Here is a 22,099-nt window from a genome sequence, read left to right as displayed (position 1 = left end):
CCGTTCAAAGAGCACTGTCCAGGCTTTAGAAACAACTAGAGGAAAGGGATATTTTATTGTGTTCCATTTATCTCAAGGGCAACATTTTCCCCTGAAGGAAGCCAGTTACCCCCCCCCCCCTCACAAATGGAATGTCATTATAGCAGCACTACCTTTACTAGGGTGGCGCTGTGGTCTAAACCACAGAGCCTAGGGTTTGCTGATCAGAAGGTCGGTGGTGCGAATCCCCGCGACGGGGTGAGCTCCTGTTGCACAGTCCCTGTTCCTGCTAACCTAGCAGTTCGAAAGCACATCAAAGTGCAAGTAGATAAACTGGTACCGCTCAGGCGGGAAGGTAAACACCGTTTCTGTGCACTTCTCTGGTTCGCCAGAAGCGGCTTAGTCATGCTGGCCACATGACCTGGAAGCTATCTGCAGACAAACGCCAGCTCCCTCGGCCTATAGAGCGAGATGAGCGCAGCAACCCCAGAGTCGTCTGTGACTGGACCTAATGATCAAGGGTACTTTTACCTTTACCTTTACCAGGATGTTGATTAACTGAAGCTCAGGAAAAATTAGGATGCCTATTTGGCTAGAAAACATTGGCTCATCCATGCAAAAGGTTATAACAGACAGGGAAGGAAGGAAAGAGAATGTCAAAGCTAGAAGGATGTTGCTTTGATTTTAGTTAAAATTAAATTGCTATTGTGTTTGTTTCAGATTGTAGTTGGCTGTGAAGCAACATCTTGTGGAGACCTCCATTCTGTGATGTTAGAATATACCAAGGATGCTAGGTAAATCCTTGTCCACAGTGAGATATATTGTGGAATGGGCTTGAAAACTTGAAGTAATTCTTTTAAAAATCATTTTATATTATACATTTAAATTATATACAGACACACAGTTCAAGAGGCCCAAAATATACAAGTTGATTAGCATATACTTAAACAGTAAAATCACTGTTTGGAGCCGTCCAGTATCTTTTGTTGTTTTATTATTATTTTTTAATTACATTTTTTCAGATACGGGTTGATTGGTTTTATTGTATATTTATGTTGTATGCCATCTTGATATATGTATGAAAGCATGGATCATAAACATTCAAATGAATCGTAAATAAATAAAATAAGATCCAAACATCATCATAAGAATGCAATAAATATATAGAAAGAATGAGTAGCTAAAGCTGTCCTAAATTCATCATTGCAGCTTTCTTTGGAATCTGATGTATCTTGTTAGACCACTTTTCTTAATTAATTATCTATGCGATCAGAAGATCCTTGGAACTAGCTTGGCCCCCTACCCATTATGGAATTAGAAATGTGGAATTTGCAGGAATTCACTCGACACGTCAGGCTTTAAGTCATAAATGTGCCTGTGAAACTTATTGAACCAAAACATCCAGTCTACATAGGGACCTTGTTCTTACCAGATTTATTCCACTGCTCCTGACAAAGTTCCTATATAATGGAATTAGGATAAGAAAATCTATGACTGGGCACAGAATACAGGACTTCAATCTTTGTCTGTTTATAACTCTACTTGGAAGAATATTGTTAAGGATAATATTTTTTTAATACACCCATTTCCATGACCTTTAGTAGGTACTCGACTTTTTTTATTATTCTCTTCAGCTGCTGTAACAATATTATTTCCTTTGCTTCTTTCAGGGTAGATTCATGGCAGCTTGTCCAGACACAATGTCTTCCATCGTCTTCTAATAGTGTTGGCTGCTCCCCATTTCAGTTCCATGAAGCTACAATCTATAACTCTGTCAACAGCTCCACTTGGAAGAGAATAACTGTCCAGCTGCCAGATCATGTCTCATCCAGGTAGGTTACTGAAAGGTCATCTTATTGCATTGCAATAAAACATCATCTGCTTAGCTGGCACTGGTTGAGGGCGTAGAAGAAGAGGCAATTTAAAACATTATTTTCTCTCCGCTCTGGTACATAATCAATATTATTGGGGAAATATTTCCCCACAGTAAAAATAAATAGTGCTTCCAAGAGAATGTCTTGGAGGTTCAGTGCCTTCAGCAGACACCCTGCTCCATTACTTGTGATATATTGGACAAAATAACGTTTGTGATTTTAATGCCCTGCATCTTCCACAGCCCCTTGAAACAGAGGCTGTAACTGTAATAATACACAGAAGGCAGTAAAACAGCACCCAAGGCGGCGGCTGCAGCATGCATACACATGGTAGTCTCTATCCGTTGTCTAACATGCCTATAATGTGTGCCAATATTACAATAAAATCTTTTGTGTTAGGCTGTATTGTTTGTTACGATTATACCTTACCTTTCCTCCAAGGAGCTCAGTGTGGCATTTATGGTTCTCCCTCTCCCCACTTCATCCTCACAACAACTCTGTGAGACTGTGAGGCAGAGGGAGGGAGGGGCTGGCCCAAGGTGACCCAGAGAGCTTTCTAGCTGACTGACAGTTTGAACCCTGGTCTCCCCATCATAATCCAGCCATTCCTCTCTGGCTCACGGTGGCTATTTTATTTGCAGTGCAACTCAGTTCCGGTGGATACAAAAAGGAGAAGAATCAGAAAAGCAAAGCTGGGCAATTGATCATGTGTACATTGGAGAATCCTGCCCAAAACTCTGTGGCGGCCATGGATACTGTACGACCGGAGCCATTTGCATTTGTGATGAAGGATACCAAGGTGTCATGTTCCTTTTTATTATTATTATTATTTAAACCTAGTCCATCGAAACTAACTCAATATTACACAGCAAAAAGGGTCTGGAATCCACCATGCTTCAGAGGAAGTCTGCTGAGACTCCTAGGCAATGTGTGGCTGGTGCCTAAAAAGTTTGGAAATGTGAATACAGAGACCATCTTTCACCTGTCAATAATAGTACTTCACACAGATCTAGCTCCACCTAGCCCCTCCAAAAAAATGTGTACTTGCTTGCACAAATCACAGGTTGCCGTAGCAGACGGTGTGCTGGGGAGGCGGCACTCACCTGATCTCCTGACAGCTGACCTGGGGAGGTCAGCGGAACCAATCTGGTAATTCTGCCAATGTGTTTGCACCATGCTGACACCTCCCCTTACCTGCTGTCAGGTGAGGGGTACTGCTCCTTCATGCCATCTGCTACTGACAGGGTACCTAAAACTCAAATACCCCTGCAGTTCCTACTTATGGAAGCCATTTCTGTTTTCAGTTTTGAATTGGGAAAATTCAGTCCTGCAAGGGTCCAGCCTTCCAGTGACAATCTAGCAAACCACCAGAATAGCTATGTGAGAACTGCCATTTAAATGATTGGTTAACTACAGTAATAAGTCCCTCAGTGTGGTTTGGGTGGTATTTAGCCCAAATACCGTCAGTAACGAGAGAGAGAAACATGAGGGTTTCCACCACCCCATTATTGGTTGTACAAGTACTGTTCAGAGGAATAAGTTCTGGGTTCCTCAAATGTGGTGCTACACATTCAGAGGACTGGTGGGAACAATGCACTCCTATGGCTGTCTGAAGGCCATATATGGTATTAACATTTACTAAGGATAGTGAATTTACCAAAGAGCATATTTGGTAAATGATTTAATCTGTATTCCCAACATGTGCAAACATAACCAGTGTCCTATCAATAGTGTTTCTGCTCTGAAAAAGTTATGTCTGTGAATGATGTCAAGACAAGTATGATGCATTATGGCAGCTAGTCTTGAATATATGTGTGGAATAAGATGCTTTATCTACCACCTTTTCAAAAATGTATTTATTTTTTATATGGGGCTAAAACTGGGAAAGAAAATATATGGCATTTTTAACATAGGTTATTTGAAAATCAATGAATGTTTATAATTCAATCAGTCTACAAATAAAAGACCCTGTATCTGAAGACTTAAAAGTGACTTTCAGTGTTCTTAAGTGTCGGGAGAGGAAAAGCTTGGTGCACTTCTAGGGTAATATTTCAAGTAGAGCATCAAGAGATTTCACTTTCCCTCAGCCCCAAGTTCAAGGACTTCACCTGAAGCACAGGCTTTTCTTAACCATGAACATAAATTCTCAGAGTATCTCAGTGTTGTCAGCATTGTAATTTTTATTTATTTCTTTTTCAGGGGATGACTGCTCTGTTTTCAGCCACGACCTTCCCAGTTATATTAAAGATAATTTTGAATCTGCAAGAGTAACTGAAATAAATTGGGAAACTATCCAGGGTGGGGTTATAGGGAACGGATGTGGGCAGCTGGCACCCTTTGCACATGGAGATTCTCTGTATTTCAACGGATGCCAGATAAGGCAAGCTGTTACTAAGCCCCTGGATTTGACCCGAGCAAGGTAATTTTGTGTTGTTATGAATCTTAAATTTAAAAAATTAGTTGTGTGAGAAAGTTAGTGTTGAACACAATGACATTCAGTGATATTAGGGGCACAGGTGGTATGAAAATAACCTTAGGAAATAAAATTACAGGGATTGTTTTGCAACATGAGTTGTGTTCTGTTGTTCCCTCCACTCATTTGGCCTAGGCCAAAAGGTGCTATGGCCAGATGAGCTCACCTCCAACACAGAGGCATTCAGTCAGACAAATTGCCTTGGCACCACATGGGAATTCCTCCCAAAGAATCTTAACTCTTGTAAGAGTCAGTTTTATTGTTAGTAGTTATACTCTTAACTGTTAGATCGTGCAGTAAAGTAATTTCTATTCTTTTAACCTCTCCTCTCGTGGTTTTTTCCCACAGCAAAATAATGTTTGTTTTGCAAATCGGAAGCCTTTCTCAGACAGACAGCTGTAACACCAATCTAAGTGATCCTAATACGGTGGACAAGGCAGTGTTGCTCCAGTACAGTGTAAATAATGGGATTACATGGCAAGTCATTGCACAACATCAACCAAAGGACTTTATACAAGCCCAAAGAGTGTCTTACAATGTACCACTGTAAGTACCGAGGAATACTACTAGTGTCTCTTACGGCAGACAATTCATACAAAAGAAACCCAACCACACATTAAAGTAAAAACCAGGGTGGGTGGGGCAGACACTGAAAAGTGAAATGGGTCTTGCCCTGGAGGGGGATGGATGTGACCGTTAAAAGTTATTTATGAGACACCAGCATTTTTAATTAAAGAACTAAATCTTTTTTTAAAAAAAGATTGAACTGTGAAAGAAGGACCTATTATTTTCTGAGCCAATATAGTTTAAAAGTGAAAATTATGTGGTCTGTATTCACTCGTGACTTTTCCAGAGATATTATACAGTAATTTGTCATTTCCCCCAAGAGATGTTGTTACAATTTCATGTTGGTCTTCATTACTTGTACTCAGTGGAGCCTGCTGCCCTTTCGAACTGGTAGGGGTGGAAAGCAGGGAGCCCAAAAGAGAAGGTGGAGACAGAGTCAATGGCAGGCAGATCCTCCTACTTCTGGTTTTGTCCCCATCCTCCTCCTTGCAATACTGAGACTGAGGAGGAAGCTGACAGCCAGCACTACCTGCTAGACTGCTTGTGAGGCGATAGGCAGGTGGAAGCTGGCTGGGGACTGACTGGGCTTGGTGGGGCAGTGTCCTACTTGCCCTAGGGGACAATCCTCTGCTGCTAGTTCTATGGCAAGTAAATAAAACTTAGCCTAAGACTTGACATTTTGCAGCAAATTGAGGGTTCCCAGCTGGTTACTTGTCTCCAGTGTGCAGGGGTCTGGGGACCTCTTCAAATAAGAAGCCACAATTGCAACCTGTTCCAAGATTGGATTTCCCAATCAACTGGGTTGAAAGGTTGCTAGGGGAAGGGTTTGCAGAGAAAAATGTGATGGGTATAGAAAGGATTAAACACATTTTGTGACATGGTAGCTAAAAATCCATTAATAGGATTGGACCGTCTGACTTTGGCATCATACTAGTATCATAAATGCACCCCACCCTCAAAAAAAAAATTTCAGAACGCTGTTAATCTTGATAAATCTTGAAATCGCCTGGAAGCACACTGTAGTTCAAACAATGCATATGAGTCTTGTTTCCTGTTTGTTGTTTATTGCCAAACACATTTCAAAATTTCTTCTCTGCATCTCCCGGAACAGACTGTGATATACTGTACAGATAAGAAAAGATAAGACTACGAGAGAATTGTATTGTCATGTCCAAGGACCACAAGCAGTGCCTCTTCAGGGATAACCCCCCATGCATGCTAAACGTCTGCTTGTCTCCTCTCTAACCTCTCCTCCTCTGTCTGCCCCTTTAGGGAGGCACGAATGAAGGGAGTGCTACTTCGCTGGTGGCAGCCCCGCCACAATGGCACAGGCCATGATCAGTGGGCTCTGGACCACGTAGAAGTTGTTCAGTGAGTATAAAGCATTGTCTCGTATCAACCACCACCCTCATCTTGGAAAGTGCTGGTTTTTCCACAGCATGGCACATTTCAGTTTAGTAAGGAGCGCTTCCTAGTTCCAGGAGAGGGTATTTGAGGTCAGCTGCACTGGGCACTGTTGTAAAATGCAGGAAGGGGACATAGGCTGTTTAAACTGCTTTTGAATTGTTGATATATCTGTGTCCCATTGTCCATGAAAGAGGATGCGTGTGTTTCAGCGAGTAAGGTGTGAAGCTGAATGGCATTTTGAAGCACACTACAGAACTGTAGTATACAGTGGAACCTCGGTTTATGAACACCTCGGTTTATGAATTTTCGGTTTATGAACACCGTGGACCCATCTGGAACGGATTAATTCATTTCCCATTACTTTCAATGGGAAAGTTCGCTTCAGTTTATGAACGCTTCAGGTTATGAACAGACTTCCGGAACCAATTACACCCATGCTTCAGTTTATGAACGCTTCAGTTTAAGTACTCCGCGGACCCATCTGGAACGGATTAATCCACTTTCCATTACTTTCAATGGGAAAGTTCGCTTCAGTTTATGAACGCTTCAGTTTAAGTACCCCTGGAACAGATTAATCCACTTTCCATTACTTTCAATGGGAAAGTTCGCTTCAGTTTATGAACGCTTCAGTTTATGAACAGACTTCTGGAACCAATTGTGTTCATAAACCGAGGTACCACTGTATGTTGTTCTTCTGCAGTTATGAACACAATTCACCTGTAACGCTAAGCCAAACCATGACTTAGTGTAAACAGGCAGTGGGTTCCTGAAGATTGCAGTCACTGTGCTCCTCCTGCAGTCCTGCTACTGTTGAATTACTCAGGTCTAAGGCATGGCCTGGTTTAGCATTACAGTATATTAGTCTCGCTTCAGACTAGCCACAAGTTGTAACCAAGGTTTTGTTCATGGTTTACTGATTGTGGATTGGGAGAGACAAAGAATAAACTCAGGTGAAGCTAAGTCAAACCATGACTTAAGTAGCACAGCGGCAGCAAGATTTAAGGAGGAGCACCACAGCAACAATATTTTCTCTGGGAATCCACAAGTTTGTTCATTCAAGCCATGGTTGGCCTAGCATTGCGGGAGAATTGTGCAATAGACTTGGGCTTCAGCTTTAGCAACTAATGCCTTATTCACACACCCCCACCTTTTCCCCATTAAGCAGGTGGTGTTCAGAAACAGGGTTCATTATAGCAGTTTCTGTGGGCAGACAGCACTACATCCATTTCCCTGCCACAATCTTACCAAGTAAAATGTTTTTGTCCTGTTGATTCTTCCCCTGGCTAAAATGGTCTCACAATCAGAATAACCAGTTTATGCTTATTGCATCACAGAAAGATGATCAACTTTTTCTCTAACAATTTAGTTCCTGAAATTCTAGTGTCATGACGGGCTGGGATTCATCGCTACAGTGGTTGGCCGAGAGAGGTGTGCCTTCCCAATAGATAGGTTCAAATGTTATTTTATTTAAAGCTTTCAAAGAGTAATGGAGAGTTTATGGAGCTTGGATTATATCCTCAAACCTTTTTGCTCAGCTGTTAAACTATTGGCTTCTTGATTCACATTTAAATTAGGGCTGTGGAAGTATTAATTGGTACACTATACAATTATCACTTTTGTCATATACTTTATCTGTGAAAAGTGCTAATACCGTAGTATGATTGGGTCAGGTGGTGGTCCCAATCCAGCTAAAAGTTAGTTGTGACTAAAGTCCCCAAGTTATGTCCCACTGAGAGTAACAGGATGTGGGCACAACTAATTTTAAAAAGTTCAGAGCCACTGGCTTGGATCTAGACTTGCCCCATGCTCCCCCTACTGCAGTTCCTCCCAACCCAAAGCTGCTTCTGGACATCAGGAGACTCTACAGAATGCAGCACAGAGGATTACAGTGAGAGGAAGGAATTGGAGAAAATCGGGTGGATGTGCCTTGCATGAGTTCCCATTTGTGCAAGATGCCTCTGCTGGATTTTTCTCTGTTTACGACCCCTTACATTATCACTATCAAACCTTTATTAGGCATTTTACAAACAGAATTGCAAGAAAAAGAATCACATACAAAAGTATTTAAAATGCATACAAAGAGGCAACAGTAAACAACATATACTAATTGTATGTGTATGTATATATATAATCTGAGATTTCTTCCTATTAAACTACTCCTTGAGACACTGCTGCCAAAAACTCAGCTACTCCCGCAGTCACCTTATGATCAATGTCAGACAGGCAGAATCCAACATTTCTACCATGCTGCGGTGTCAGAGCACCCAGAAGGGGGGACAACACACGTTCACGCAGCATGCTGTGGAGTGGACAATGAAAGAGAATATGCTCTACACTATCCGGCACATTCAGAGAACATCTACAGTATTTCTTACACCCCATCCCATCTCATTCTGAAGGGCTACTTGACTCTCAGAACCACTGGGGAAGCTTTGGGGAGGCAAATGAGCACTTGTGAAAACTGGATCCAAGCCATTGTGTTGATGCTTTTTTAAAATGATGGTGAATTAGTTTGAGGAAATATCTTATTGCCATTAAATAGCTTCAAACTGCTAGTTGTATCTTCAGCCGTGGCTGACTCTGTTAAAGCAAGACTGTAAACTGTCTTTCCAAACCTCAACTTTGGTCTATGGACAGCCCTAATTTAAAGTAGTAAATACCGTATGACAATAGCAACTCGGATTACGGCATCTAGATAGTCCTGCTCTAGACTTTGCTGCAAGGCACCTGCTTGCATGTCACTCATGCCCACCCCAAATTACAGCCTTTCCTCAGCACTAAGTATTGATTCACGCTTGGCTGCCTTTTGCTTTTTGTCTTTGTTATTTTAAACACACCTTGCTGAATTTGCCTCCATAAAATCAAAATCTAAGTTTGAAGTAGAAAAAGGAAACAGAGCTTTATTCTTAATTTACCAAGTACATTTGATGCAGATTATGCATACAGAATACACACAAATACATTTTTAAAATACTGCATTTTGGGGTAGAATATAGGTAGCTTGGGTAAATCCTAACTTTTCAAGATTTTCATCTTTAAAAATTAATGGGGGAGGCAGGGAGGATAGAGCTTTCATATTAAAGTTGGAATTGATATTTCTTACTATGAGATACTTTAGATTTTTCTATATATATGCTACTTTCTTCTGCAGAGGCTCACAAAGTGGCTTTTAAAGAATAAGTAAAAAACAGCATTAAAAATGTAATAATTTTGCACATTAAAGCAACAGCGGAAAAAAAAACCAAATAGGTCAGTCCTCTCAGTTTCCACAATGAGTTTAACAGAAAGTTGGTTTTTACCTACCATTGGAAAGTCTTAATAAACTCTCATATTTGGAAACGGCACTAAGATGGCCCTTTTCTAATAGTGGACCATCTTACATCAAATAACGATAGCATCTGGCGTAGCACTGTAAAATTCTCGTTGTAAATCTTAATTCTATCTGTATATGAGGAAAGGCACTTCCTAAGGAGCCAACTAGATTTCAGGGCAGTCATCCATGGGAATTAATAGAAGAAGAAGCATCTGAACATATATTAAAGAGAGTTAAGGAAATGAATGTCCTATGGTTACCGTAACTGGATATACAGCATCAACTAGCTGATCTATAAGTAGGGCCACTAGATGCAAAAGGGCCACTGTACTTATAAAAGCAGGACAGAAGAGAAAATTCCAGGTGCTGCAGCTATTCTTATTTCTGCATGAAAGCTGCCATGTGCAAAAATTCCCTCTTCTACACAATTCTTAAAGGTAATCCTCCTTGGCCCTGCATCTATAGCCTTCCTACAGTCTTATTCTAAGGGCCTGTCTCCAACACAAGCAGAGTTCAGGAAGAACCCTTAGGTTGGAGCTTTCCAAAACTGTCATGTTGTTGGCACACTTTTTAGACATGCATCATTTTGCGACACACAAATTCAGTTTTACTAGCCAACCAGAGGTTAAACTAACCCCTTTCCAGCCCCAGGAGGAGCATGGGGAGCGTTTGTGCAACACACTGCCACCAACACGCACTAACGTGTCGCGACACACAATTTGGAAAGCTCTGCCTTAGGTTATGAGCAGCTCCCTTCTGCATCCGGAACCTGAACAAGATGCAGAAAGATGTCCATTTCATAGGACAAGCTTAGCCAAACATTGCTGGACTACAACTCTCATCTTGAGCATTGGTCATGCTTTCTGGGGCAGATGGCTGTTAATAGTCCAGCAACATCTGGAGGGTACCACATTGACCACCCCAGCTACAGAAATATACCCCAGCCACATGATCCACCTACCACAAAAAGGAAGGACTGCACCGTGCAAACTGAGGTTATAGGCACATGGGGGGGGATGGATCTACAGAGGCACCTGCAGTTCCTTATTATTATGGCATTCATTAATCCCATTCAGTGGCCATTCCATGTTGGCTCCTCCTATCTATGCCAGTAGGAAAATGCCAGCAGGGACTAAAGAACTCTGAGACTTTTATCTTTTAAGAGACCATGTCACATAACCCAAACTAGATATGAGGGTTAAACCTGATGTTAGTCATACTCAGAGTACCCCCCACTTAAATGAATGGACACAGTAAACTTATTGTTGTTGGCATCTGTCTGTCTCGGGAGACAATGGAAGAGTGCATCTGCAGGGGTGTAGTCAAAAGACAGCCCAATGTTTGTCACACAGTTCAGCCTTGTGCAGTTGTTTTTGGATTCACAAATAGCCATTGTGGTGTGGAGCCTGACTGGGAGCATGGTGAGGGAGAGGGAGAGGAGCTTTAACTACTACTACTACTACTACAACTACTTATTATTCTTAAAAGTTTGTTTACCATCCTTCATCTGAAGATCACAGGGCAGTTTACAGCACTTGTAAACCTTTGCTCCCGTTATGCTCCTGATCAGAACTTGTCACACCATTTCAGCTCTTTGTGATGGGAGGAAAGATTCCATTGGCATCAAGGACCAACGGTGTGAACAATTATCACATCTACTTTGGCTCTCTGTCTCTTAAATTATAAGCCCTAGAATTCATTGCATTCTTGATTGCATAATATTTGGTTGGGGGAGAAACATTTTTAGGCAAATCACTGACTTGGACCTGGGGAGGGGGTCTTTTTAGCATAAATACTTCCTTTCTGGGAAATAATTTTTGCTCTCTGCACTCCTTTGCACTCCAAGACTAAAACTTGGAACCAACTTTGTATTCTCTGTGCATGTCACTTCTCCCTTAGTCAAAGCTCACTGCCTGCATTGCTATGCTGTGGAACCACACACTTTCTTTCTTTTTCGGCATGTCCATCTTGAATAATCGTTTCTTTGTGAAGAAGTCAAGCCCTTATTAGTGACTTAAGAAACAGAGTTATCAAATATTACTAATAGCTGAAGGATGGGACACTTGGTCTCCCTTCCTTGTTCAGTGACTCCCATCAAATGTTAATGGCACATGAATTTAGAAGTAGCCCCATAATTCCTTTTACAAATATTATCTTTATCAAAATTGGAATAATCATGCGCATGTTGTTAATCTTTCCATAAATATCACGCTTTTCATTATTGAGATAATTTCACGGTTTTGGCACAAATTATTTTTGAAATTTTTGTTGCAAAGAATCACCATGCTTTTTCTTAAAAGTTTTAGATGTGAAATCTAGCTTTTAGCAGTATGAACTTGCATTCATTTCAATAGCCATCTTTCTTTGCTTTATCTCCTAAGCACAGAGCCATTACTATATGTATAGGAAAGTTTATACCTACTCCAGCACAGAAAAGAAACTGTTGAAATATTGCAGCATTATATTAATTTTCTCATTATTTATGTGAACATTCAGCTATGTGGTTGTATTTCTATAACAATTTATACTTGTAAAATTATTTGAATGATGAAATAAGCTTTTTTCTAAAATCAGAAAGTAATTTGTTCAATTTTTATTTTCAAAAGAGATGAAAAATCCTATATTGCCTCTAAACCTCATCAGTCTTTTATGACTAATCACAGTGCTGCATGCATTGAAATACATTTTCTAATTTGTGTTGTATTTCATTATTTGCTGTCATTGGTTTTACACTAGAGTAAGGTAAGTAAACTTATTACCAAAATATCCATGCAGCCATTATACTTTTACAAATATTCTTTTGCTCACTTAGCTAAGTCTGATACTGTGGCTTGAAGCTGCCATTGATCAGATTCATTTACACCAGCAAACATGGAAACGTGAACTTCTCTGCCCGTAAAAAGCATAATCCTGTTGTCCTGTGTTGTCTGATGCCTTTAACAGCTGTAGTCTATCGACATATGCACCCAGGAGTCTTGTCAAATGCCTTTATTTCAGTCTTCAGAGTTTCAAAATACAGCATAGAAGCTCAATCCATACAGTTTCAAATCTACAAATATAAGCACAGAAGCACATACTGGGCTGCTATAATTCATTTTTATTTTTTTAAGAGCAATAAATAATCAGTCACATGAGATTAAATAATTTCATGCTGGCTGCTCACTGCATAGGAAGTATAGTTTGTGACAGAGCTCATACTTCCAAGGGACCAAAGCCCCCTTCTTCTATTATCCTGGAAAGTGGAGTCATTCTGCTTAGCCTGCCCTCTTGTCCTAAGCCTAAACATGAGCAGCTTCTTGCACACATCTTCATTGCATACATCCAGGGGGCAAATTTAGCAGTGCAGTGGGGCTCACATGATTGAATGCTTCTCAAGTGTCCCTATTTTCCAGGGACATCCCTGATTTAGGAGAAGCCATCCCAGTTTCTGATTTGATCCTGGAATGTCCCACTTTTCCTTAGGATGTCTCTATTTTTCATTGGAGAAATGTTGGAGGGTATGCCCTTATCCGACCCCTGGGCCATCTGAAGGCAATCCTGTATAGGGAAGTTTTTTAAATGTTTTTTATATGTTGGAAGCTGCCCAGAGTGGTTGGGGAAACCCAGTAGGATGTGTGGGGTATGAATAGTAAAATTATCATTATGGAATGGGGTGCCCCTATTTTCATCAGAGAAATGTTGGAGTATGGGATGAGGGAAGGATCTCTCTACACAGAAAGCTAGTACGCAGGGCAGTCTCGAGCAGGTCGGGCGCCCTGGTGCTGAGGGGCGGAGATCACTCCGGCGCCCCTGCCTTTGCAGGGCGCAGCATGGTTTCCGCGCAGCAAAGCCGCGCGGCGCCCGGCCTATCCGGCCCGGCGCCCTGGCACAACGCACCACCGGGGCTCTACCTAGAGCCGGCCCTGCTAGTACGTTAAAGAGACCAGGAGAGAAGCTTTCTCCTGAACCCATCATCTGAAGTGCTATAGACTTAGTTTACCATCTCAATGAGAACTAGATCAAAGCCATTTTAAAACAACAGCAGGAAGTTGTGGTAGATTAGGCAAGAATCATTTTGGTTTGGGTTTTAATTCTGGTTTTGGCACAGGTGGTTACATTCCATGTGCTGCTGTGGCAATACAGCAATTCATTAAGTTCTTTTATCTTGCTTTGAGATATTGGTATTTAAATTTCTCACATATGAGCAACGTTAACATTTGAGAAGCGTCTGTTGGAAGAATGCCGGTTCAGACTTTTACTTGTTCTGTCTACATAAACAATCACATTCATCATCAGGCATGTACTTAAGTGAACAAACATAACACATGAGCCCAGCCATCCTTGGCATGGCCAGCAGCAATTCCTGTGATTGTGGTAACTGAATAAAGTGCCACAGCAGTCATGTAACAGTTCAGGGCCGTTCACTCATATGTGGGTGGCTGACATTAGTGTGTTAATTTTTACTTACAAACACCACCAAAATCCACAATCAGTCCAAAACTGATATGTGGAAAGGAAGGCCTGTGGATCACAGGCCCCCACCCTCCCACTTGGGGACATGCAGTCTCTCTCTGAATGTACTCAGTGGGATCCCTGGCAATGGATGACGAGCTTCTCTGTAACTAGGGCAGGGGAAGGTTGAACTGATAGCAGCACTCCCTTCTATGGCATGAAACAACAGGAACACAATGGGAGAGAGGGGTGAAATCTAACTATCCATCTCTGCTGTGAGGTTTTGCTCACAGCATCTGTCATTTCATAGAATTTACCCTTCCATTTTCAGAATAGACTATCAGTCATTTGTTCATTTGGGAGAAAGTAATGTGGCAGTGTTTATGTACCATCTAGAAGGCAAAAGGGTACATGACCAGACCAGGGAACTAACTTTTACATATAGGTCAGTAATGCCTGTTAGCGATTTGTATCTGCTTCATAGAGGTGGTGCTATGCAACAGAATTAAACCGGGGGTGTGGGGGTGTGGAAGCATTTCAGTCTTTGTGGACACTACCAGCTCTGATCTTATGGTTTCTAAAATCTACTAAGTAGATTTCATTTAAATAAGAGTAACTGCAAAAGCCAATTACTGCAAAAGGCTGCAAAACCAAAATTTATGAGCCTGATTGTGTTTCTCAGGAGTTGAACAATTACGAGTTTAGCACAATGAAAGCAAAATAATTCTCTGCTTAATTATGTTCTTTATCCATGATACATTTACTTTTCCAGCAGTCAGGCTGTTTTGCATTTCTAGTATCCAGAGCTCACTTTAGGAACTTGGCTTATCCTCCAGGGTGCTTATCCACATGTACCTACCACTAATAAAGACAGCACTAGAATCTTAACGAAACATTGTGTCACAATGTTCAATTAATGTAAAGCCATCTTCCTAAACTGAATTGTAATGAAACCACATTTACACACCATGGGTACAATCCAAACTTTGCATGCCTAGTACAATCCTATATACTCTCTGAGATTAATTGCCAGGTAAGTATGTACAGGATTGCAGTCAAAATCTCAATGAAATCAACAGGACTTAAATTGAGCACATAGTCAACTTGAAACTAACAGAACTTAAGGCAGCCTAGCTGGCTCCAGATCACTCCATGCCATGAGTAGCAGCAGCAGTCCAAAATGCTTCTAATTTGGATTGGGGTTTGTTTGTTTTTTACATAATTTTGTATGAATGTTAATTATTGTTTAAAGCAAGATGTATAGAAAAATGCAACCTGCAGCTTGGGAAGGTCTTTCCAACATATATACAAAAGGACCTTAAGTTCTTCTCTTCCGTCCTCTTTCCATTGAACAGCACTCGCAAACAAAATTACATGATGAATTTTTCACGGCAACATGGGCTCAGGCATTTCTACAACAGAAGACGAAGGTCACTTAGGCGATTCCCGTGAAGGACAAGACATTTCCTTTCTTTCCCAACCTGTGATGTGCCGCTTTCCATTCTTTTCAATCTAGCACTGCCGTCTGGTTTGTCAGGACTTTTTTATTGATGAATATTTTGAAAGCCTCCATCGAGACGGAGCATTACACCACTTTTTTCGCACTGTGATCTAATGAGAAGTGACTTATTTTCTCATAGGTAAATGTTTTTAATGTTGATGTGTCTGTGAAAAATTGTGATCTGTTGTAATACCAGTTACAGTGGCAGTATTGGAAGTAAGCAACTGGTTCTGTTTTTAACAAAAAACAAAACAAGCATACATTTAAGCACAAAAGACTTTTCATATTTTATGTCAGAAACGACAATATTAAGTACAATATTTAACATACTTCGTCACATAGGTATTTAAATGCACTGTATTTCAGCTCTGTATCATATATGATTAAGTTATCATTGTTTGTTCTCTTTGTATTCAACTTGATACGTTGGCACTGTATTGACTTGTTATAACAATTTGCTGCTGATTTGGGGGCTACATAACTGTCTGATGCTATGAGTAAAGCAAACAAATGCCTAATCAAAAAGTTAATAGCAGACATCATTGTCCTTCATTCTTACTCTTTGATATGTCTGTCGGTTATTGTTTTGTGGGCAAAAAAAATACTTGACATTTAACCCTTTTCTACTAAGCAGCTGTGGATAAACTTTTTCCCACCCCTCTCCAAACAGAAACTCCTGTTTCTGTGTCCAAAAGTAAAGCAATTCTCTGTGGATGATTTACTTACAGTAACTGCCATTTGGTCTCTGTAGTAATGGAGTGATTTGTAAAAAGTGAACGTTTCTTCGTGTTTATTTGTGGTTTGTTTCTATTGCGGGTCATGTTTGTATCTTATGATGTTGTATCTACACCAGCAACATAATGACCCTACAACCCTAAACTGTCTTATTATCATGAATTAAACATGTTTCACTCTACAGTGAACTGAGCTAAAATTCTATGCTTCAATAAAGATAATGTCAACAAATTATTTATGTGCTACCTTTTTCACAGCTTATTCATTGGGAAGAGGGAGCGATTCAAAGGTATATACACCACACACATTTATGACCTACAATTTTCATACCCACAAAATAAGAGTTAATTATTATGCCTACTTCTGAAAAAAATGTGATTTTGCACCTAGGTACCTAATGTAAAAGGCATTGGGAAGAGACCTGGTAGTTTGTTTCACAAAATATTGTGTGTGATTGGGAGTGAATATGCACCTGAGAGCTATCTCACTTATGACATTAACATTATTCACATAGTTATGCACATAAGTCTAGAATCTACTTCTGATCTCACAACAGGTAGATTTAGGGGGGGGGTCATATCTGAACAGTCCCTTCGTGTAGGAGAAAAGGGGTGGTTACATTGGCACAACTCTTTTTGAGGGCTTTAAGTACAAGTGTTGATTCCAAGGTGTGCACACGATGATCAAATCCTTCTCTGAAGTTAGGCATACAAATCGTGGCTAGATTTTTCAACGGTCTTAAACAACACTAATATAACGTATTTTCTTATACTGTACCACTATTATAATTTGTTTTCCAAAGACCCTTATGCCCTGTTCTGGCTTCTTAGTCTGCCAGATTACTTCAGGTACACATATGAGACAAGCTAGAGTGAAGCTCCTCATGCAAGCCAGGCAAAACCCTTCTCCATGTGTCAGGTGAGCTGCAGTCACATCAGCATACTCTGTCTTGCCTGCATGGTACAGCCACCTGCCCTTCCCTGGGCTCGCCGAGTATACTACTCTCAACAGATGTCAGAGCTGGTTAATATATAGATCCTGAAAGAATGGGCCACAGAATATACCCCTTTGCAAGGCAAGCCCCCAGGTGGTACAGATACAGCAGCAGCTGTTTGTAGTACCACCTATGATTTATTTCCAGTTGGAAGCAGTGCTGGTCTATTCCACAATAAATTTGTTAAGTCTATAGATACCACAAAACACTTTGTTGATTTTCCATTCTCATGTGTGTGTATTATTCATACATGGTACAATGCACCAACCATCTGCTCAACACGCTGGTGGCATTTCTTCTCCCTTCGCCAGGATCAATAAACAGCAATAGCAGGAGATACTACTGGGTCCTGAAATACATTATTATACAGTGCCATGGTTGTGGCACTGTAAAAACAGGAGCACTATAAAACATGATAATCTTATCTGCTAGTATTATAACTTGGCCCAGGAAAGTAGGGAGTTGGCTGAGTTTATTGTTCACTCTAGTCTTTTACGATTTCCTGTGTTAATTCCAATCCCACAACTAATTTTTAAAGGAAAAATGTGTACAATTTTGCCAAACTACAATCATTTATTTATTTATTTATTTATTTAGGTAGCGTGTGTTATGTATTGCTGGTGTCCTTCTACCAAGGCTCCATAGAGAGCATTCTTACATACTGTATCTGTGCTTGGTTTTCCAGCTGCACAGTCATGGATAGGAAAGTGCTCCAGAAGGTCATAACCACAGCCCAAAAGATGGGTTCTCTCCCATCTCTGGAAGAACTATACAACTCCCGTTGCCTTAAAAAAGCAAATAATATTCTACAGGATTCATCTCATCCTGGATATAGTCTTTTTGCACCGTTGCCTTCGGGCAAGAGATACAGAACAATTAAATCAAGAACAAATAGATTTAAAAAGCTTCTATCCAAGAGGTGTAACAATCTTAAATGCTGTAACTAAATAATATGATCCCGGGGAGTTGTGATAGGTGTGTGGGTGGGTGTGCGTGGCTGTAATTATGTTTTTATATTGTTTTTTATGGGATGGCATTTAATTTCGTTGTACTATGTACAATGACAATAAAGTATTCTATTCTATTCTATTCTAAACAGAGTACACTTGCAGCCATGCAATAAAATGCAATTCTGAAATGTTAATAGCTCTTCCCATTTTCTAAGAACTGGCAGGATATTTGAGATCTCTAACAAAAGAGCCAGCCTAAGTGAATGAAAGAGGCATAAGACTCACAAGACACTGCTTAAAAGAAAAGCTCAGTGATAAAGCTAAATCCTGAAAGACGTGCCTCGGCCAACTCACGCCAGGGCAGCACAAACAATGAAGCAACCCTGCAAACATAGCTTATTTGAAATTTCCCCCAAGGCACACATTCACGTTTGATTGTAGAGCTTAAAAGGTGCTAGTTTTTTGTATTAATGAAATCAAATATAAATAAAAGGAATTTTAATGCATTTATACAATGCCCCATTAACAATTCCATCATCACATTTAAACTCTGAAGTAAAAACAAATTCTATATGTTGTTTATGGTCTATATGTTGTTTATGGCGTGCTCTGGTCCATGGGGTCACGAAGAGTCGGACACGACTAAACGACTAAACAACAAAATGTTGTTTATATTTTTAATGCATGTGTGTATTTCCCCAAACCCCACCCCCTTTTCCTTTTCACAGCTATAAAACTATGGGGCAACCTCATCCAAAATTACTTGTTATCTGGCAGCTGATAAAGGATCCCCTCTTAGTATGTTTTATGTAGTGTTTTATCAATTCACTCCAAATGTTACTAATCCATCACTTTCGAAGCCTCAAACAATTCTAATCCTGACATGAACAAGGGTTGAGTTTGTATCCCACCAAGTTATACTCAAAGCAGACCAATTAATTCAGTGAGCTTCTGTTAGCCAAGTTTGTTGATTTCAATGGGTAAGTTGGCTGCAACTGAGTTTTTTTAAAAACGACAACTTACCGTATAACCTGATATTCAACCCAGTTAAACTGAAGAATATTAATTCAGGCTCATTTTGTTCCATCCACTTCAATAGTACCTTGCGCCTTGAACCAAAAGATACTACTGCTGCTTTTATTATTTAGAAAGTGCCTAACATTTCTAGGTACTATTTTTAAAAAGAACACAGGCCTTGGCTACATATCTGCAATCTAACATGCATGATACAAAAGGAAATGATGGGGGTAGGGAAGAGGAAAAGAATAGGGAGACTGCAATCCTACACATATTTGCCTTTAATCATGAAACTCAACAAGACTTACTTTAGAATAGACATGCCTAGGATTCAATAGTTAAGGTGTCACTTATTACATCATACTAATAATTACCAGGTGGGGTGGTTTATGGTGCTAGGCCATAATTGCACCGCAATCCAGGACAGCTCCGGGAGATGGTATGCCCCAAAATGATATTTACAGGGAAGGAGCAGCTCAGGGTGAGATACTATTTCAGGTCTAACAGTCCTGAATTAGCTAACTCATGTATACCGTATTAAATACGAGAGTATATTCATTGGCAGGTTCTACCTGCACTATTGAAGGATATCAGTTTTATACCAATTTATCGTGGCTCACACCCCCCCCCCAAATAATAATAATAATAATAATCCCAGGAATAGTTTGAAACCGACAAGAATGGTTTGCCAAGATCCCCAGTCTCACACCCATTTCAAAACGGGGCCCAGGTTTTTCTGCAGAGAGGGAAACTCCTGTACAGCTTGTCAGACGCCACCCCTCGACATGGGTGGACAAAACGCGGCTCTCCCCTGGGTCGGCTTTCAAAATCGGGGGGGGGGGTCATTGTCAGTCTCCCTTTTCACGGGATTCATCTGTGAACAACGTCAAGAGCCCCAGACCCTCCGCTAACGGGAAAAGAAGCCCCTCGGCCGAGAAGAAGTTTAGCAGGCCATTTCGGGCAGGAGTCGGAGAGGGGGGGGGTTGGTTTTTACCTCAGGCCCAGCGCCACCGAGGTCGCCTCGAGAGGCATGCTGGGACTTGTAGTTGCCGCTCCGCTCCTTCGCTCGCGCCCGGAACGGACGCGGGAACTACCAGTCCCAGCAACCCCTGCCACGGGGGTGGGGGGTGAAGAAACCCTAAAAGGCCCGCCCTTTATATGTGTGCGTGTGTGTTGGTAATGCCTAATTTTGGGCTGCCGGGAGGAGGAGAGCTCCGGCTGAGGGCGGAGAGTTACCTCAGGTTACCGTTTAACAGGGCGCCGCCGCCTTGGCCGCCGCTCCTGTTGCTACTGGGCTTGGGCGGCGAAACGACCTCGGGAGGCCGCGAGGAGGCGGAGAAGGTGAGGCGCGAGGAGCGCGAGGCGCCTTTTTAAATCTTAATTTATTTATTTATTGTATGTTTGTGAGAGAAAGAGGAGTAAAAAAATTGAGGCAACGGAGGAAAGACTCGGCGTGTTGGGACCGAGTGAGTAAGTAATGAGTGAGTGAGAAGCAGCTTGCGGGACCGACTCCGACTCCTCCTCAGAGAGAACAGATTTCGGACCGGGTTGATCTCGGGGCTTTTCGGTGTGTGCGATCCCCTTTTAAGGACCAGCGAAACTTGTCCAGGGAGAAAGGTTTTTTTAAAAAAGGTGCGGGAAGCAGCTCCTCTCGCTTGGTATATCCGCTGGTCAGACTGCTGCTTTTAGGAGCAGGAGCAGGGCCAGTTTTTTTATTTAAAAAATGAAATTGGGGGGTGGGGGGGCAAACCTCATTCGGAGAGAGAGGAAGGAAGCCTCCTGATTGTAGTTGCTGCTGCTTGTTGTTCGTTCGTTTAAATACGTTTAGTCCCTGCCTGGCGATGTATCCGAAGGGCAAGTCAGGCTTGTTTAGAAAGTCGTGCCCGCTGAAAGGGAAGCCTTTGCCCTTCTAATGGATGAGGCTGGTTTGGGGTGTGGGAGACGGAGTGGGCCCGAAGGTTTGTTTCGCAAAGTTCAGGGAAGAACCTTGGTTTTAAGAAAATAGGTTCTAAGGGATGAGTCCAGGGGCCACCCCTGTTGATTGGGGCTGCCAACCTTATTTGTAAAAAAAAGAGAGCCTGTCCACCTTTGTATTTTTCGCCCATGACCTGGGGTCTAATCAAACATCTTACCCAGAAGTTGCAAGAAGCTCCTTTCTAAGTGCTGCTTTGCCTTGACCCGAGAAGCCTCTTCGAGCCTTAGCCCATCATTTGCCATCCCTGCTCATTTCCCTGCTGCAGTTCTTTCTCCTCCCTAGGTTTCATTCTGTTAACTGCATCTTGCACTTCCTCTTTTAATCTTTGTGGCTTGCTTTGCTTTTATCGCACTTTTATCAATAGGATAAGGTTTACAACTTGTATCAATATACAAGCGAGACTGGCTGACTAAAGTATTCAACTCCATTGACATATTTGAGGAAAAGCAAAGAGCCTGTAATCGGAAGCACTGGTGGGGGAAACCCCATACCTGCATCTTTAGCCCACAGCCACAGATCCTGGCTCTAGATTTTAGGGAGAACCACTGACAAGAACTCCAAAATGAGCTGATAATAATCACTTAATCACAGCTTTTGAAAACTTCTTTGTTTTTGCCAAATCCCACAATCGTTTCCAGCATTATCTGATTTCCCCCCTTCTAGTTGCCTTTCCACATTTTCATTCCCCAGCAACATAACCGTCTATTTTTTCCTTTGTTTAAGGCTGTTTGTTTAAAACTTTAATGGTGTGTTCATAACTCCTTGAGAATAAGGGGGCCCTTAAGTTGTGGTAGTACAATCAAAGTATAAGGAACAAAGTAGTCTGTATTGTGAATATGTATTGCGAATAAAGAAATCTGCCCGATATTTATTAATGTTCTGC

At 41.3% G+C, this 22,099-nt stretch overlaps 2 protein-coding genes across 3 annotated transcripts in view; both read left to right on the top strand.

Moving 5' to 3' along the window:
- Window positions 1–16,511, top strand: part of RELN (reelin) — a 307,444-nt gene extending 290,933 nt beyond the window's left edge. For both annotated transcript variants that reach the window (XM_035127392.2, XM_035127390.2), the window contains 7 exons: window positions 700–773; window positions 1,650–1,811; window positions 2,495–2,652; window positions 4,053–4,272; window positions 4,675–4,872; window positions 6,166–6,264; window positions 15,400–16,511. In XM_035127392.2, coding sequence (XP_034983283.2) covers window positions 700–773; window positions 1,650–1,811; window positions 2,495–2,652; window positions 4,053–4,272; window positions 4,675–4,872; window positions 6,166–6,264; window positions 15,400–15,496 — 1,008 coding nt within the window. In that variant the 3' untranslated portion in view covers window positions 15,497–16,511. The remainder of the gene's footprint in view (window positions 1–699; window positions 774–1,649; window positions 1,812–2,494; window positions 2,653–4,052; window positions 4,273–4,674; window positions 4,873–6,165; window positions 6,265–15,399) is intronic.
- Window positions 16,512–20,424: 3,913 nt separating this feature from the next.
- The window catches only part of SLC26A5 (solute carrier family 26 member 5), a 38,179-nt gene continuing 36,504 nt past the window's right edge, over window positions 20,425–22,099 (top strand). The window contains exon 1 of the mRNA XM_035127393.2: window positions 20,425–20,582. The gene's annotated coding sequence lies outside the window, so the exon portion shown is untranslated. The remainder of the gene's footprint in view (window positions 20,583–22,099) is intronic.

Source organism: Zootoca vivipara, chromosome 10 (genome assembly GCF_963506605.1).
Source record: "Zootoca vivipara chromosome 10, rZooViv1.1, whole genome shotgun sequence".
Classification (NCBI taxonomy): domain Eukaryota; kingdom Metazoa; phylum Chordata; class Lepidosauria; order Squamata; family Lacertidae; genus Zootoca; species Zootoca vivipara.
Note: the sequence above shows the minus strand (reverse complement) of the source record. Positions and strands in the feature narration are given on the sequence as shown.